Here is a 19,671-nt window from a genome sequence, read left to right on the forward strand (position 1 = left end):
ACCGTTGGCCTGCATCCAGACTCTTACTTCAATCCTGACTTGGCTTGTCTGTGGATTCTGACCCACAGCCTGTTCCCAGACCCTGATTTCAGCATTGCCCTTGGCCCAGTACCGACTCTACAGCCAGCTCCAACCACCAGACCTGACCGCCTAGAACCTAGAGCCTGACAGGATGTGGTGGATTCTCCATCACTTGAAGACTTTAAGTCAACACTGAATATCTATCTAAGAGACATCTCACAGCTCAGCTAGAAATTATGGGCTTGATGCCGAAATTAGTAGGTGAGATTCTCTGGACTGTGTCATGCCGAAGGTCAGATGAGATGATCATAATGGTCTCTTCTGGTCTTAAAAATCTGAGTCAAAAGTGTGGATGCATTTGGATCTGGTGCCAGGAATATGAATTCCCCTCCCCCTCCCAAAAGGGTTTGGATAGGAGGTTCTAGTCAAATCCCCTTTCTCTATAATCAGTGGTCTCTACTAATCACACAGAAAGGATGATACCTCTGCTGTTCGGGCCACCAGAGCGTTGTGATTTAAGATGCTGTACTTTATTGGATTAGCACGGCGCGGCAGGAGAATAGTAACATTCAAATTCAAGTCTTTGTGCTGCGGAATGTCTATCTGGTACTGCGCAAGAGCCTGGAACACCATGATGGTAGCCTAGAACACCAGAAGACAAGAGGGTTACACCATATTGTCTTATGCTCTGAACATCTGACAGCTTCTAAATTGACTTTTTAATGAAGGGGAACCAAAAGTACAATGAAAGAAAAAAAAACAGTTACTCACCTTTCGTAACTGTTGTTCTTCGAGATGTGTTGTTCATGTCCATTCCAATTGTGTGCGCACGCATGTATACATTGGCCGGAAGATTTTTCCCTTAGCAGCATCCGTTGGGTCTGCCTGGGTGCCCCTTGAAGTCGCGCCCTCATGGCACCTAATATATAACTCTGCTGACCAGCCACCCCTTCAGTTCCTTCTTGCTGGCTACTCTGACAGAGGGGCAGGAGGGTGGGTATTGGAATGGACATGAACAACACATCTCAAAGAACAACAGTTACAAAAGGTGAGTAACCGTTTTTTCTTTGAGTACTTGTTCATGTCGATTCCAATCAGGTGAATCCCAAGCCAAATCTAGGAGGTTGGGTCGGAGCTGTCCACTGATTGGAGTACTGCTCTACGAAAGGCCGCATTGTCTCTGGCCTACCTAGTAATCGCATAATGTGCAGCGAAAATGTGTATGGGTGGCCACATTGCCGCCCTGCAGATTTCCTGGGTGGGGACTTGAGCCAGGAATGCTGTTGATGAAGCTTGCGCCCTTGTAGAGTGCGCCGTTATCGGTGGCGCTGGGATCCCTGCTAGATTGTAGCACTCAGTAATGCAGGCCACAATCCATGATGAAATGCACTGGGTCGAAATCGGCTGACCCTTCATCCTGTCCCCTACTGCCACAAGAGCTGTACCGACTTCCTGAATGGTTTTGTCCTCTCGATGTAAAAGGCCAGCGCTCTGCAGACGTCTAGAGTGTGGAGCCTCTGCTCCCTATTACTCAAATAAGTTTAGGGTAGAAAACTGGGAGGAAACTGTCCAGGTTGATGTGGAACTGTGACACAACATTCTGGAGGAAGGCCGGTTTGGGCCTGAGCTGAACCTTGTCCTTATCAAATACGGTGTAGGGCAGCTCCGATGTTAGGGCCCTGAGTTCAGACACCCTCTGGGCTGAAGTTATCACCACCAGGAACGCGACCTTCTAAGAAAGGTAGAGCAGGGCGCATGTTGCTAAAGGCTTAAAGGGATGCCCCATGAGCCTAGAGAGGACCAAGTTGAGGTCCCAAGCAGGAACCGGTTGGCAGACGTGCAGGTACAACCTGTCGAGGCCCTTCAGGAAGTGGCTGACCAGAGGGTTAGCGAAAACTGAACAGCCCTGTACCCTCGGATGGAAAGCTGAGATGGCAGCCAGGTGCACTCTTATAGAAGACAAGGAGAGACCCTCCTGCTTCAAGTGGAGAAGATAATCCAAAATGTGGGGCACTGAGGCTAGTGCCGGGGGCAAGATGCACTGTGCTGACCAGATTGAAAATCTCTTCCACTTGGCCAGGTACGTGGAGTGGAGGGTTTCCTACGCCGAGAAGGACCTGTCTGACTTGTTCTGAACAGGAAAGCTTGAACAGATTCAGCCATGGAGCCTCCATGCTGTGAGATGGAGCGACTGCAGGTTCAGGTGTTGGAGACACCCGTGATCCCGAGTGAGAAGGTCCGGGAAGAGCAGCAAGGTAATCGGGGCTCCCACGGACATGTCTAGGAGAGACATGTACCAATGCTGACGGGGCCAGGCCGGTGCTAAGAGAATGACCCAAGCCCAGTCTCTGCGGATCTTGAGCAGGACCTTGTGGATGAGCGGTATAGGCAGCAAGGCGTATAGAAGAGGTCCCCCACAATGGAAGAGGAACGTGTCCGCTGTGGAACCCAAACGTGATTCTGGAAGGAGCAGAACTGCTGACACTTCCTGTTGCATCACGGGGTGACAAGATGGATCAGGGGACAGCCCCACCTCTGGAAGAGCAAACATGCGACGTCCGGGCGAAGGGACCACTCGTGGCTGTGGAACGACCTGCTGAGGTGGTCTGCCAGCTCGTTCTGGACCCCGGGAAGGTACGACGTCTGTAGATTGACTGAGTGTTCTATACAAAAGTCCCATAGCCTGACGGCTTCCTGGCACAGGGGAGAGGAGCGTGCACCCCCCTGTTTGTTGATATAGAACGTCGCAGTCATATTGTCCATCATGACCGATACACATCGACCGGTTAGATAAGGGCGGAATGACTGACACACTAGGTGCACTACTCTGAGCTCCCTGACATTGATATGAAGACCCAGATCTGTCTGCGACCAGAGGCCCTGAGTCCTGTGGTCCCCCAGATGAGCTCCCCATCCCAAATCTGACGTGTCCGTCACCAGCACTAGGGATGGCTGTGGGGCAGCGAAGGGAACTCCTGAGCACACCTGCTGAACGTCCGTCCACCACTGGAGCGAGTCGAGGATAGGGCGAGGCAGGGTCACGATCCGGTCCAAGCTGTCCCTGGCAGGTCTGTACACTGACACAAGCCACGACTGAAGCGGCCAAAGCCTGAGTCTGGCGTGTTGTACCACGTACGAACAGGCTGCCATGTGCCCGAGAAGCTTCAGGCAATTTCTCGCGGTGGTGGTGGGGAACTGCATGAGTCCCTGGATCATGGTGTTGAGGGCCTGGAATCTCACCTGCAGGAGGAATGCTCTGGCTTGGGTTGAGTCCAGTACCGCCCCATGAACTCTATCCTCTGGACTGGGGACAGAGTCGATTTGGCTTCGTTCAGTAACAGGCCCAGATTGTCGAAGGTGGCTCTGATAAATGCCACCTGAGCTTCCACCTGAGCCCTGGAGCGGCCTTTGACCAGCCAGCCCTCGAGGTACGGAAACACTTGTACCTGTTGTCTCCGCAGAAAGGTGGCGACGACTGCCATGCACTTGGTGAATACTCGAGGTGCTGATGACAGGCCGAACGGGAGGACAGTAAATTAGTAATGGGAACCATTGACCAGAAACCTGAGGAACTTTCTGGGGTTGTGCGTGATTGTTATATGAAAATATGCGTCCTTCAAGTCGAGGGCAGCATACTAGTCTGCTGGATTCAGTGAAGGGATGATGGAGGCCAGGGAGACCATGGGGACCCTGAGTTTCCTCACAAACTTATTGAGGTCACGCAGGTCCAGGATAGGCCTAAGGCCACCTTTGGCCTTCGGTATTAGGAAATAGTGGGAATAGAAACCCTCGCCCCTGTGTTCCAGTGGAACCTCCTCCACCGCCCCTTGTGCTAGGAGCAACTGCACCTCCTGAATGAGAAGTTGCTCGTGAGAAGGGTCCCTGAAGAGGAACGGGGAAGGGAAGTGGGAAGGCAGGAGGGCACAGAACTGGATGGAGTATCCCCTCTCTACCATGCGGAGCAGACCGACGTGATATGGGACCATGCACAGTGGAAAGGGGATAGTCGTGAGGAAAATGTAAGGCGGGGTAGATCCAGTCTCTGGTCTGGAACGCCGTCCTTGATCACACCCTCAAAAGGCCGGTTTAGGGCCAGAGGGCGGTTTGGGCTGGCCAGAGCCTTGATTAGCAGAGGGATGTTGCCTCCTCCTGCCACTCCGGTTCCTCCTCCGATAATTGTCCTGGCGGTTCTGCTGCTGGAACCTTTTAGGAGGTTGCGGGCGGAAGTGTCTCCACTGTGTGGCAGGGGTATGCAAGCCCAAGGATCTGAGGGTGGCTCGGGAATCTTTTAGGCTGTGGAGCCATTTGTCCGTCTTCTCTGAAAACAGTCTCACCCTCAAACGGAAGGTCCTGAATGGTTTGCTGGACCTCGTAGGGTAACCCTGAGACTTGCAGTCAGCCCCCCCCACTGCATAGCCACCCCTGTCGCCATCACTCTAGTGGCAGCATGTGCAGCATCTAAAGCTGCCTGCAAGGAGGACCAGGAGACTAATTTCCCTTCTTCCACCAAGGCGGTGAACTCCAATTGGGAATCCGAAGGGATGAGCTCCGTGAACTTCGCCATTGCTGCACAGGTGTTATAAGAGTACCTGCTCACAATGGCCTGTTTGTTAGCAATACGGCGCTGCAAACCACCAGTCGAGTAGACCTTTCTACCCATGAGGTCTAGGCATTTAGCGTCCCTGTTCTTTGGGGAAGGACCTTGGAAACCCTGTCTCTCCCACTGGTTAGCCGCCTCGACCACCAACAAGTCCGGAGGCGGATGGGAATACAGATGCTCAAAGCCTCTGGATGACATGAAATACTGCCACTCATTGCATTTGGCAGTGGGTGGCAGGGGGGCCCGGTGCCGACATTGGTACTGGGGCCGTAGGTGTCTGCATCGAGGTCGACATCAACAATGGTGCAGGCGTGGGAGACGGGTGCATCGACGCCGTGAAGGCCGGTGCCGAAGTCGGAGCTGAGCACGGTGCCGGAGTCAACAACTGGGCTGGAGGCAAAGGGCAGATGCGCCGCGGAAGGTGGTACGAAAGTGGTGAAGATGTTGCTGAGCGTGGGCCCTGGGTTCCTCCCTGGCTCTGGTGAAAAGCCCAGGGGGTCCAGAAGGGCCACTGAGGCGGGTTCTGCCACTATGGAGGCCACGCCTGATGCTCTCTTCTGTCTCTACCCAACCTCACTCTACGACTTCTGCTCCTACCCGAGCAATAGGAGTCAGACTCCGACTCCAAGGTCTCAGACACTGAAGACCACGGAGGAGCTGATCCTCGGTGCCTCGAATGTCAAGAGCTTGAGGAGCAGTAAGGCTCTCTGTTGGAGCGGGTAGGCGCCGATGGACAAGGCAAAGGGGAGCACCTCGACATCATAGCCAGCTTCCCTTTAGAGTGCACTGGAGGATGCAGTTATGTCGGTGCTGAGGGTTCCTCCCTGGCAGGCGAGAACGGTGCCGTCAGGTGGACGAAGTGCCAAGCAGCCTGGTACGCTTCTGGCGTGGACGGGAGCTGCAGCTGCTGCGTAGGCGCCGGTGATCGAGATGGGGCCGGACTCGACTGCCGCACCTGGGCAGGAGTCGACACGGCCCCAGAAGGAGATGCTGAGGAGTGGCCCGCCTGGGGTCGGACATCTCCTGCCTTAGCTGGAGGAGAACGGTCGTCCAGCTTTTTCTTCTTTTGAGGCACCGGCAAGTGGGAGCGATTCCTACTGTCAGATAGGCCCCGTGAGGAGCCATGGCGGTGCCGAATGTCCCTGGAGGAGTCCTTCCTTGGTGCCGAACTCGCTGACGGCGCTGGGGCGCTCCGCGTTGAGGATGACGCCGTAGGGGTCGGGTCTCTCGAGCCCGGGTCAGAGTGGGGGCATAGGGCTGCCTCCATGAAGATCACCTTGAGCTGCTGTTCCCTTTCTTTAAATGTTCTCTGACAGAACTCGCGGCAGATATTACAACAATCTTTCTGATGGGTATCCCCCAGGCACCGTAGACATGATGGGTGCGGGTCACTTTTCTGCATGCGCTTGATGCAGGCCACACAGTTCTTGAAACCCGGGGACCGCGGCATATCATGGTGCCGGGGCCGGAGTGGGGGGGGAACCCCAATAAACACTGTACTATACTAAACTATTAACTCAAACAACACTAAGAACTAACTATATACAATGGAATAGAGAAGAAACTTGCTGAGCAAGAGCTAAGGGAAGTTCCAGCCACCGTCACTGGCAGTAAGAAGGAACTGAAGGGGTGGCTGGTCAGCAGGGCTATATATTAGGCGCCATGAGGGTGCGACTCCAGGGGGCACCCAGGCTGACCCGATGGATGCTGCTAAGGGAAAAATATTCCGGCCAACGTGCACGCGCACACACCTGATTGGAATCGACATGAACAAGCACTCGAAGAAGAACACCAGGGTTCCACTGGGTGTCACGCAGGCAAAGGGTTATATAATAATATTACCTGGCTCCTCTGTCGTGTGTTTCATCAGTAGATCTCCAAGCACTTTACAAAGCAGTACAATATCTTTATCCACATTTTGCAGCTGGGGAAACGGAGGCACAGGGCAGGGAAGTAACTTTCCCAGGGTCACTCAGGAAGCCAGTGGCCAAGCCAGGAATAGAACCCATGGTCAATAAATAAATCGTGCATGGTCAATTAGCTTCCCACTGCCCTTAGCTATTAACAGGGGCCAATTGTCAGCTGGACACAGCGCAACAAGATAGTGGCTCCTTCTATGTATATGTAACCCACACACCTCCACAGGGTGTGGTGCTCTGTCCCCTCTAGTGGCACCGAGACCACTTAGTGAGAGAGATTAATGAGTGTGCTACAGCCTTAGCTAAGGGCCATGTGGCTTTTAGCTCATACAGGAGAGGCTCATGCATTTAGCTCCAAAGGTCCCAAGTTCGATCCCACCCACCGACGACCAGGGTCTATTGGTATTACAAGTGGGGGCTTGTCCGAGACTCAAACACAGGACCTCTTGCTAAAAGTATGAGCCTCTACTGCATAACCTAAAAGCCCTGTGTCCCTTAGCTAAGGCTGTAGCAGATACATTAATCTCTCTCTCTAAGTGGTCTCGGTGCCACTGGAGGGGACAGGCACCACACCCAGGAGGTGTGTAGGTTACATATATACAGACATCTATGCCACACACAGCACAGTGTTAGGGATAGAACACATGGCCCGTGAGTCCAAAAATATAGACCACTCCCAGCAGAGCTTGTAGCATCCATTTAGGTAGAGAAAAGACAAGACTCAGTAGCAAGGAATGTAAAGGGGTTTCTCTACTGAGGCTGCTGGACACAGACAGACCCTATAGTTCCTAGTGGCCCCCGTACTCCAGAGAAGGGAGGGATATCTGAGGACACTCCATAGTGATCTTTATTTAGCTGTCACTAGCAGTAGGGCTTTTATCCTCTCCAGTGCCTTGTATAAGAACAGTTTAAAAAAAATCCAAAAATAATAAGTTTACAGTTCTACTCAGAGATGGATTAAACCCAAATTTATTCAGATTAGTCATGATCCACCATGGCTTTGTCATATGGACTCAGACCGTTGGTCCTACACGCCTGGTACCCTGTCTCCAGACCAATGGCCAAACAACAAACAAATGCCAGAATGAATCCAGATGTGCGTGTGTTTCTGCCCATGGGAAGAGAAGGCCCATTGACTCCTCGGGACAACGCGCTGTCTTAAACTGAAGCATGTGCTCACACCCATCACCTTGGCAGGATGCAGCCTCTAGTGAGAAGATTCAGTCATGCTCCTATGCTGGTCTCCGCCTTAGGTTAACAATGGCAAAGACCTGATAGGTCACGTTGCCCATCTCCCAGGCAATGCAGGATTCATAGATTCATAGATTCTAGGACTGAAAGGAACCTCAAGAGGTCATCGAGTCCAGTCCCCTGCCCTCATGGCAGGACCAAATACTGTCTAGACCATCCCTGATAGACATTTATCTAACCTACTCTTAAATATCTCCAGAGATGGAGATTCCACAACCTCCCTGGGCAATTTATTCCAGTGTTTAACCACCCGGACAGTTAGGAACTTTTTCCTAATGTCCAACCTAAACCTCCCTTGCTAACAAGGAATTGTTCTCTTCTGGGCATTCTCCAGGGCTTTCTACAATGACTCAAGTGATCGGAATCCCATCCCTTCCGATGGGAGACCTGTCCACAAAAAACAGTCTTGGAAGGATACCCAGGATTATAAGGATCATACTCACTTGGGTAGATCCATATCCCCCGCCATAGTAGTTCTGCTCTCTCAGCCATCTGACTATGGGACCAGTCAACTCATACTTCTTCATTTTCAGCAAGGCCAGCAAGGCGTACGAGGTGCCCTCAATGTTGAAGGTGCGGGCGTTCAGCTCTTCCCAGCGATTTCCCTCTAGGCAGCATCAAAGAAGGCGAGCTAAAGGACTCTTCCCAAGGACATCCACTCATTCTGAGCAGATCTGACTGGACCATACCATCACCTGACTCCTTCCCCAACTTTCCGCATAGAGGATCGGTAAGTCAAACTGATTGTTGCCCCTTTTGGGCCGAGCAGCTATCTACTACAGAAAGAGTCTTGATTGCTCCTTTCACTGAGTCTGAAAGAGTGTCTGGCACACCCATTAACTTGAACAAGGGCCTGGTCTGCACTTAAAACTTAGGTCGTCATAGCTGTGTCACTCAGGGCATGTGAAAAATCTACACACACACACACACCCTTCCGGAGCGCTCATAGCTATGCCAAACTAACCCCTAGTGCAGACACAGCTAAGTCAATGGAAAAATGCTTCAGTTGACCTAGCTACCGTTGACCATGGGTGTGGACTCCCTACAGAGATGGAAAACCCCTTCCATGGGTGCAGTCTGCATCTACAATAGGGGGTGATACCGGCATAGCTACAGCACCGTAGTTGTGCCGCTCTAGTCCCTGCATTGTAGACACGGCCAAGGTCTGTGACCGTTTTGGGATCAAAGACCCACCTGGCACTTTTCAACATAACATTGTTATATCTAGACAACAGCTTTGTCCTGCCCTGTTTTAACTATCCCAAACAATGGGGCAAACTCCATTTTCCTGGTGAGTAATATTGTTCTATATCCTCTGAAATTCCCCTTTCCTCAGTTTCATCCAGTTACATCCTCTTGACCCACACTTTTCTCTCTCTTTCATTTCGGGTTTTACATCCTTTAAATCAGGGGTCTCAAACTCGCGGCCCGCGGGCCATCTGCATCCCGTGAACCTCCCCAATGTGGCACGCGGGACTGCAGCAGTTTTGGGGCTGGGTTTTTCCCTTGGCCCCACCTGCCGCCCCCGGGCGCTCCCCTCCCCCGGGTGATTTAAAATGGTCTGGGGGCCCAGCAGCGCAGCGGAGCTGAGCGGTGTCTGCCTACTCGCTCCATGTGTCTGCCGGCCCCGAGCACCCCTGCATCTAATGGGAAGCTGTGGGGGTGGTGCCTGGGAGCAGCAGCGTGCAGAGGCTCCCCGGCCCTCTATGCCTTGGAGCCCCAGGTAAGCACCGCACCCCCCGACCCCCTCCCAGAGCCTACACCCCCACCCCTTTCCCACCCCCCTCCAGCCCCCAAACTCTCTCCCAGAGCCTGCACCCCCTTCCCACACACCCCTCTCACCTCCAAACTCCCTCACAGAGCCTGCACTCCTCCCCACATACTCTTCCCACCCCCGAACTCCCTCACAGAGCCTGCACCCCCTTCCCACACACCCCCAGCCCCCAAACTTTCTCACAGAGCCTGCACCCCCTCCCCACATACCCCCTCCTGCTCCCAAACTCCCTCACAGAGCCTGCACCCCTCCCCACATACCCTTCCCACCCCCAAACTCCCTCAGAGCCTGAACCCTGTTCCCACACACCCCTTCCCACCCCCAAACTCCCTCACAGAGCCTGCACCCCTCCTCACATACCCCCTCCCACCCCCAAACTCCCTCACAGAGCCTGACCCCCATTCCCACACACCCCTTCTCACCCCCAAACTCCCTCACAGAGCCTTCACCCCCTCCCCACATACCACCTCCCGCTCCCAAACTCCCTCAGAGAGCCTGCACCCCTCCCCCTCCCCCTCCTCCCTCCCAGAGTCTGCAACCCCACCCCCTCCTCCTGCATCCCTACCCCTTGCCCCAGCCCAGAGCCTGCATCCAGCACCCAAACTCCATCCCAGAGCTTGCACCCCAGACCCCCTCCCCCACTCAAACTCCCTCCTGGAGCCTGCACCCCAATCCCCTACCCTAGACCTCCTCCCCCACCCAAACTCCCTCCCAGACCCTTAGGCAGGTAGGGGTGGAGTTTTGGGGGGCGGGTTCTGGGCGGCATGAGTGACATTATTGGCCCACTGGGAGGATTTGAGGACTGGCACTGGCCATAGGGTAAATTGAGTTTGAGACCCCTGCTTTAGATATACGTACAGGGCTCTCCGATTCCTCCTGAGGACAAGTAATACCATATATCTCTGCCACATCCAGAGCTCAGACACATGGGTGTAAATCTGGAGTAACTCCACTCAACCCAGGAGAGTTACTCTAGATTTACACCCAGCCCAATCAAGCTCATAGATTCATAGACTTTAAGGTCAGAAGGGACCATTATGATCTTCTAGTCTGATCTCCTGCACAACGCAGGCCACAGAATCTCACCTAGCCACGCCTGTAACAAACCCCTGACCTATATCTGAGCTATTGAAGTCCTCAACTTGTGGTGCAGAGAATCCTCCAGCAAGTGATCAGTGCCCCACGCTGCAGAGGAAGGTGAAAACCCCCCAGGGCCGCTGCCAATCTGCCCTGGAAGAAAATTCCTTCCCGACCCCAAATATGGCGATCAGCTAAACCCTGAGCTTGTGGGCAAGACTCACCAGCCAGACACCCAGGAAAGAATTCTCTGTAGTAACTCAGATCCCACCCTATCTAGTGTCCCATCACAGGCCATTGGGCATATTTACCGCTAATAGTCAAAGATCAATTAATTGCCAAAATTAGGCCATCCCATCATACCATCCCTTCCATAAACTTATCAAGCTTAGTCTTGAAGCCAGATATGTCTTTTGACCCCACTGCTCCCCTTGGAAGGCTGTTCCAGAACTTCACTCCTCTGATGGTTAGAAACCTTCATCTAATTTCAAGTCTAAACTTCCTGATGGCCAGTTTATATCCACTTGTTCTTGTGTCCACATTGGTACTGAGGTTAAATAATTCCTCTCCCTCCTTGGTATTTATCCCTCTGATGTATTTATATAGAGCAATCATATCTCCCCTCAGCCTTCTTTTGGTTGGGCTAAACAAGCCAAGCTCTTTGAGTCTCCTTTCATAAGACAGGTTTTCCATTCCTCAAATCATCCTAGTAGCCCTTCTGTGTATCTGTTCCAGTTTGAATTCATCCTTCTTAAACATGGGAGACCAGAACTGCACACAATATTCCAGATGAGGTCTCACCAGTGCCTTGTATAATGGTACTAACACCTCCTTATCTCTACTGGAAATACCTCGCCTGATGCATCCCAAGACCGCATTAGCTTTTTTCACAGCCATATCACATTGGCGGCTCATAGTCATCCTGTGATCAACCAATACTCCGAGGTCCTTCTCCTCCTCTGTTACTTCCAAGTGATGCGTCCCCAGTTTATAACAAAAATTCTTGTTATTAATCCCTAAATGCATGACCTTGCACTTTTCACTATTAAATTTCATCCTATTACTATTACTCCAGTTTACAAGGTCATTCAGATCTTCCTGTATGATATCCCTGTCCTTCTCTGTATTGGCAATACCTCCCAGCTTCATGTCATTCGCAAACTTTATTAGCACACTTTTTGTGCCAAGGTCAGTAATAAAAAGATTAAATAAGATTGGTCCCAAAACCGATCCCTGAGGAACTCCACTAGTAACCTCCTTCCAGCCTGACAGTTCACTTTTCAGTATGACCCATTGTAGTCTCCCCTTTAACCAATTCCTTATCCACCTTTCAATTTTCATATTGATCCCCATCTTTTCCAATTTAGCTAATAATTCCCCATGTGGAACTGTATCAAATGCCTTACTGAAATTGAGGTAAATTAGATCCACTGTGTTTCCTTTGTCTAAAAAATCTGTTACCTTCTCAAAGAAGGAGATCAGGTTGGTTTGGCACGATCTACCTTTTGTAAAACCATATTGTATTTTGTCCCAATTACCATTGACCATAATGTCCTTAACTACTTTCTCCTTCAAAAATTTTTCCAAGACCTTGCATACTACAGATGTCAAACCAACAGGCCTGTAGTTACCCAGATCACTTTTTTCCCCCCAATTTAGTCCCATTAAGCTGTTCGAGTTTGGCTGTGGTAATATCTATCTCCATATCCTCATTCCCATTTGTCATCCTACCATTATCCCTAAGCTCCTGATTAGCCTCATTAAAGACTGAGGCAAAGTATTTGTTTAGATATTGGGCCATGCCTAGATTATCCTTAACCTCCACTCTATCCTCAGTGTTTAGCGGTCCCACTTCTTCTTTCTTTGTTTTCTTCCTATTTATATGGCTATAGAACCTTTTACTATTGGTTTTAATTCCCTTTGCAAGGTCCAACTCTACATGGCTTTTGGCCTTTCTCACTTTATCCCTACATGTTCTGACCTCAATAAAGTAGCTTTCCTTGCTGATCCCTCTCATCTTCCACTCCATGTAGGCTTTCTGCTTTTTCTTAATCACGTCTCTGAGATACTTGCTCATCCAGCTTGGTCTACAACTCCTGCCTATGAGTTTTTTCCCCTTTCTTGGGATGCAGGCTTCTGATAGTTTCTGCTACCTTGACTTGAAGTAAATCCCGGCCTCCTCCACCTTTAGATCCACAAGTTCTTCAGTCCAATCCACTTCCCTAACTAATTTCCTTATTTTTTTTAAGTTAGCCCTTTTGAAATCAAAAACCCTAGTCACAGATCTATTTTTGTTTATCCTTCCATTTAGTTTGAACTGAATGAGCTCATGATCACTCGAACCAAGGTTGTCCCCTACAACCATTTCTTCTATGAGGTCCTCACTACTCACCAAAACCAAATCTAAAATGGCATCCCCTCTTGTTGGTTCAGCAACTACTTGGTGAAGGAATCCATCAGCTATCGCATCCAGGAAAATCTGAGCCCTATTATTACTACTAGCACTTGTCCTCCAGTCTATATCTGGGAAGTTAAAGTCTCCCATGATCACACAATTCCCATTAGTATTTACTTCATTAAAAGCATTAAAGAGGTCTCTATCCATATCCAAGTCGGATCCCGGCGGTCTGTAGCACACCCCAAGCACTATCCCAAGGGAGGCTCTAGTAGCTTTCTTCCCCAATGTGATTTTTGCCCAGACAGACTCTAAAAGCTCAAATCTGGCCAAAAGGAACAAATCTATGCCTGTGATTCATTCCTCATAAGTTACTCCCTCTCCAACCTCCTTTGCTTCTCTTCCCTGAACCCCATCCTGACTTGGCCACATCTTTTCAGTACTTGATAAGATGCCCTCATTTACCTGTCGAAGCACTCATGAGCGTCGTCTCGGTGTTCAGTGTCCCCACCATGGCTAAGGCACAGGACACAAGAGCCACAGTGTAAGGTCTGGTTAGAGACTGGTACCTTTGGGCTAAGTAGTCAGCGGCTTTGCTGATGCTGCCTTCGAAACTCTACGAGGTGACAAAGAAAACAAAAGAAAATCAAACTCGTGAGTTAGGCTGAGGTTTTGGGTGGTGTTAATGTAACACCGACAGACGCTGGTCGTCGGCAGGCAGGATCAAACCTGGGACCTGCGGAGCTAAATGCATGAACTAAAAGCCCTAAGGCTCTAGAGCAGACTCATGAATCTCTCTCTAAGTATCAGGGGGTAGCCGTGTTAGTCTGTATCTACAAAAACAACAAGGAGTCTGGTGGCACCTTAAAGACTAACAGATTTATTTGGGCATAAGCTTTCGTGGGTAAAAGCCTCACTTCTTCAGATGCATAGAGTGAAAGTTACAGATGCAGGCATTATATACTGACACATGGAGAGAAGGGAGTTACTTCGCAAGTGGAGAACCAGTGTTGACAGGGCCAATTCGATCAGTGTGGATGTAGTCCACTCCCAATAATAGATGAGGAGGTGTCAATTCCAGGAGAGGAAAAGCTGCTTCTGTAATGAGCCAGCCATTCCCAGTCCCTATTCAAGCCCAGATTAATGGTGTTAAATTTGCAAATGAATTTTAGTTCTGCTGTTTCTCTTTGAAGTCTGTTTCTGAAGTTTTTTTGTTCAATGATAGTGACTTTTAAATCTGTAATAGAATGACCAGGGAGACTGAAGTGTTCACTTACTGGCTTTTGTATGGTACCATTCCTGATGTCCGATTTGTGTCCATTTATTCTTTTGTGGAGGGACTGTCCGGTTTGGCCAATGTACATGGTAGAGGGGCATTGCAGGCACATGATGGCATATATAACATTAGTAGATGTGCAGGTGAATGAGCCCTTGATGGTGTGGCTGATGTGGTTGGATCTTCTGATGGTGTCACCAGAGTAGATATGGGGACACAGTAGGCAATGAGGTTTGTACAGGGATTGGTTCCTGGGTTGGTGTTTCTGTGGTGTGGTGTGTAGTTGCTGGTGAGTATTTGCTTCAGGTTGGGGGGTTGTCTGTAAGCGAGGACTGGCCTGCCTCCCAAGGTCTGTGAGAGTGAGGGATCATTTTCCAGGATAGGTTGTAGATCGTGGATAATGCACTGGAGAGGTTTTAGCTGGGGGCTGTATGTGATGGCCAGTGGTGTTCTGTTATTGTCCTTGTTGGGCCTGTCCTGTAGTAGGTGATTTCTGGGTACCCATCTTGCTCTGTCAATCTGTTTCCTCACTTCCCCAGGTGGGTATTGTAGTTTTAAGAATGCTTGATAAAGATCTTGTAGGTGTTTGTCTCTGTCTGAGGGGTTGGAGCAAATTCGGTTGGATCTTAGGGCTTGGCTGTAGACAATGGATTGTGTGATGTGCCTTGGATGGAAGCTGGAGGCATGTAGGTACGTATAGCGGTCAGTAGGTTTCCGGTATAGGGTGGTGTTTATGTGACCATCACTTATTTGCACTGTAGTGTCCAGGAAGTGGATCTCTTGTGTGGACTGGTCCAGGCTGAGGTTGATGGTGGGGTGGAAATTGTTGAAGTCCAGATGGAATTCTTCAAGGGCCTCCTTTCCGTGGGTCCATATGATGAAGATGTCATCAATATAGCGCAAGTAGAGGAGGGGCACTAGGGGATGAGAGCTGAGGAAGCGTTTTTCTAAGTCAGCCATAAAAATGTTGGCATACTGTGGGGCCATGCGGGTACCCATAGCAGTGCCACTGACTTGAAGGTATAAGTTGTCCCCAAATCTGAAGTGGTTGTGGGTGAGGACAAAGTCACAAAGCTCAGCCACCAGGCGTGCTGTGGCCTCATCAGGGATACTGTTCCTGACAGCTTGTAGTCCATCCTCATGTGGAATATTGGTGTAAAGTGCTTCTACATCCATGGTGGCCAGGATGGTGTTTTCAGGAAGAACACCAATGCATTGTAGTTTCCTCAGGAAGTCGGTGGTGTCTCGAAGGTAGCTGTGAGTGCTGGTAGTGTAGGGTCTGAGGAGAGAGTCCAAACAGCCAGATAATCCTGCTGTAAGAGTGCCAATGCCTGAGATGATGGGGCGTCCAGGGTTTCCGGGTTTATGGATCTTGGGTAGCAGATAGAATACCCCTGGTCGGAGTTCTGGGGTTGTGTCCATGTAGATTTGTTCCCGTACTGTAGCCGGGAATTTCTTGAGCAGATGGTATAGTTTCTTTTGGTATTCCTCAGTGGGATCAGAGGATAGTGGCCTGTACAATGTAGTCTTGGAGAGTTGCCTGGAAGCCTCCTGTTCATAATCTGACCTGTTCATTATGACTACAGCACCTCCTTTGTCAGCCCCTTTGATGATAATGTCAGAGTTGTTTTAGAGGCTGTGGATGGCATTGCATTCTGTATGGCTGAGGTTATGGGACAAGTGATGTTGTTTGTCCACAATTTCAGCCTGTGCACGTCTGCGGAAGCACTCTATGCAGAGGTCCAGTCTGTCATTTCGACCGTTTCGACTCTCTAAGTGGTCTCAGTGCTACTAGATGGGACAGAACACCACACCAGGAGGTGTGTGGGTTACATTAAGACATTATGAATTCATGTGGCTTCCAGCTTTATTTAATTTCACAGTGAATTTTGTGCTGGTGAAAGATGGAGGAGGTAGGAAGGCATGGAAGTGAGATATTTGAAGGCGGCGAAAGGGGACATTCCTGGAGAGGCTGAGGGAACTGGGATTGTTTAGTCTGCAGAAGAGAAGAATGAGGGGGGATTTGATAGCTGTTTTCAACTACCTGAAAGGGGGTTCCAAAGAGGATGGATTTAGACTGTTCTCGGTGGTACTAGATGACAGAACAAGGAGTAATGGTCTCAAGTTGCAGTGGGGGAGGTTTAGGTTGGATATTCGGAAAAACTTTTTCACTAGGAGGGTGGTGAAGCACTGGAATGGGTTACCTAGGGAGGTGGTGGAATCTCCTTCCTTAGAGGTTTTTAAAGTCAGGCTTGACAGAGCCCTGGCTGGGATGATTTAGTTGGGAATTGGTCCTGCTTTGAGCAGAGGGTTGGACTAGATGACCTCCTGAGGTCCCTTCCAACCCTGATATTCTATGAGTCTATGAGTCACATGCAGAATGTCATCAGGAGTGAGACCAAAGTCTCTGGCAGGGCCGTCCCTAGCCCAAATGGCGCCCCAGAGTTTCTTTGGCATCCCCCTCTCTGTTTGTTAAATTTTTGAATACCTTATTTTCTATTGCATTTGTAGCCCATTTCACCACTTTGATGCACGATTCGCATGCATGATTTATCCCTGTCGTATAAGATGATACATTTGCAGGCTAGGAGCTGTAAATCTGTATGTATTCATGCCATATATAAGCAAATAAAAAAAAACATTTGTTTCCTCTAAGCTTATAGAAACAAAGCTTATAGGTCCAGAACATTCTAGTAGGTTAGTGAAAAATGAATCCACATACGGAATGCCGGAAACGTTTTACTTCAAACATTCGATTTTCCCTTTTGTCTCTAACAACAAAAACAGCACCCTGAGCCCATCGCCCCAGCCCCAACCCCCAGCCCAGCACCCAAGGCAGTTGCCTGGATTGCCTGCCCCTAAATCTGGCCCTGGTCTGTGGTATCAGACAGAAGCTGCAAGAGAGGCGGATGAGATGATGTGGTCGGCATGTACAAAGAGGGGATGAAGAGAATCATAGGTGCCGACTCTGTGGGTGCTCTGGGACTCAAGCACCCATGGAAAAAAATAGGGGGTGCTCAGCACCCACCAGGCACAGTGGTTCTGCCCCGGCTAGCCGCCGATCAGCTGTTTAGCATGTCCCTGAAGCTGGCCACTGATCAGCAAGCGGCTGGCGGGAAGCTCTCGGGGGAGGGGACGGAGAAGAGGGAGCGGCGGGCTGGCAGGGATGGGGAGGAGCAGGGTCAGGAAGAGGTGGAGCAAGGGCGGGGAAGGGGTGAAGTGGGGATGGGGCCTCAGGGCAGAGCGGGGATGGAGCACTCACCGGGAAAAACAAAAGTCAGCGCTTGTGAAGGGAATCCTGTTAGGGAGGCATTTGAGAGTAACGTTTACTAGTGGAAAACAAGAGGATGGCCAAAAAAATAGTGGACAGAAAGTGTACTGGAGGACAAAGCGCATATGGAGCAAATGTAGGACTGGCAAGCCTGAAGAAGAAAGATGGAGGCAATTCTGGAGGAGGATGTCTTCTGTTTAGCCCCACGAACGGTAGGGGCCAAGCAAGCCTCCGCGCGATGAGAGGGTAGTGTCGTCCCCCTGTCCCGGTTTTACCGGGTCCTAGGATCTAATAATACCAAGCTCTTATATAACACTTCTCCTCAGCAGATCTCCAAGCGCTTTATAAAGGAGGTCAGTCTTGTTAGCCCCATATTACAGAAAGAGAAACTGAGGTAAAGAGCAAGAAAATTATTTGCCTGAGGTCCCCCAGCAGGTGTGGGATGAGAACACAAGTCTTCTGAAACCTAGTCCAGTGCGCTAGCCACTAGGCCACTCTGTCTTCACCCTTTGGCTGATTGCCTCTCTCCTCATGCTGTATTGCTACAGCTGCAATCAGCGGGCTTCTCTTCACTATAAAAGAGAGGGGGCAGCTGCCAGGCTGTTCTCTACAAGGGCTCCAAGACTCTGTAAGTTGTTCCCCAGCTTGGCCTGAAATAGTTCAAATGTGGTGACCTGAGCGTGCTGCAAAAGACACCTCTTTGATAGTGTCCTTGGAGAGGGCTGAGGGTTTGCTTCTCCTAAAGATGAAGGGGTAGAAAGGAGGTTCGGTTGCTGTCTGGCCAGTTGAGGTCCTACTGAAATGATCACTTTAACCCTGGGGGATGTAACTGTGTGGTTAATGACATGGCAGGGTGCTAGAGCAGGGGTGGGCAAACTTTTTGGCCTGAGGGCCACATCTGGGTATGGGAAATTGTATGGTGGGCCACGAATGCTCACTAAATTGGGGGTTGGGGTGTGGGATGGGGTGAGGGCTCCAGCTGGGGGTTTGGGCTCTGGGGTGGGCCCAGAAATGAGATGTTCAGGGTACAGGAGGCTCTGGGCTGGGGCAGGGGGTTGGGGTACGGGGGGAGGTGGGTTGAGGGCTCTGGGGTGGGGCTGGGGATGAGAGGTTTGCGGTGTAGGAAGATGCTCTGGGCTGGGACCGAGGGGTTCGGAGGGCATGAGGGGGGTTAGGGCTGGGGCAGGGGGCTGGGTTCCGGGAGGGGGGCAGGGATGCAGGCTCTGAGTAGCGCTAACCTCAAGCAGCTCCTAGAAGCAGTGGCATGTCCCCGCTCCAGCTCCTAGGCGGCGGCACGGCCAGGCGGCTCAGGTGCGGCTCCCGTAAGCAGCAGCATGTCCCCACTCCGGCTCCTACGTGGAGACGCAGTGCCAGCCAGGAGAGAGCTGCAGGGGCGACGCCTGTGGACAGGGCAGCGTGCGGAGCTTCTGGCTGCCCCTACATGCAGGAACAAGAGTGGGGACTTGTCACTGCTTCCGGGAGCCGTGCGGAGCAGACCCTGACCCTGCTCCCTGGCAGGAGCTCGAGGGCCAGATTAAAATGTCTGATGGGCCGGATGCGGCCCGCAGGACGTAGTTTGCCCACACTGTGCTAGAGCATTGCACATGCATCTTTTAAAAATTATTTAAAACCTAAATAAGTAAATCAATGTCCCGTAACTGATCCCCTGACCCGTCCAGTTCCGCTTAATATTCCTGCATGCTTAGATTGCAAACTTTCTGGAGCAGAGACTGTCTTCTGGTTCTGTGTTTGTACAGTACCTGGCACAACGGGATCTCTGGTCATGGACTGCGGCTCCAAGGGGCTACCTCAATATAATAACAGGAAACTTAAACCCGCCCAGCTTGTAATCCTGAAAGCCTTGTATTCTGATAGTCTCTCCTTTTGTACATGGAGAAGCCAATAAACCATAGCATAAAGCCAAACCCAAATAAGGACTCATTGCTTCTTTCCAATGTATGAAGATGGTCTCTACATTATTTTAATTTGTTTTCCTCTGCTTGGTTTTTTATATGATAAATATCCAAGACCAGCTTCTCTCAGGCCTGGTCTACACTACGACTTTAATTCGGATTTAGCTGCGTTAA

The 19,671-nt window shown here is 50.6% G+C and overlaps 1 protein-coding gene across 1 annotated transcript in view; it reads right to left on the reverse strand.

Moving 5' to 3' along the window:
* Nucleotides 1-480: 480 nt before the first annotated feature.
* The window catches only part of LOC115271385 (venom factor-like), a 70,857-nt gene continuing 51,666 nt past the window's right edge, over nucleotides 481-19,671 (reverse strand). Inside the window, exons 18-20 of the mRNA XM_029913697.1 lie at nucleotides 13,503-13,653; nucleotides 8,235-8,398; nucleotides 481-663 (exon numbers count right to left, since the gene is read on the reverse strand). Coding sequence (XP_029769557.1) covers nucleotides 481-663; nucleotides 8,235-8,398; nucleotides 13,503-13,653 — 498 coding nt within the window. The remainder of the gene's footprint in view (nucleotides 664-8,234; nucleotides 8,399-13,502; nucleotides 13,654-19,671) is intronic.

The sequence above is a fragment of the Terrapene carolina genome, unplaced genomic scaffold (assembly GCF_002925995.2).
Source record: "Terrapene carolina triunguis isolate 2854851 unplaced genomic scaffold, T_m_triunguis-2.0 Scaffold833, whole genome shotgun sequence".
NCBI classification, from domain to species: Eukaryota; Metazoa; Chordata; order Testudines; family Emydidae; genus Terrapene; species Terrapene triunguis.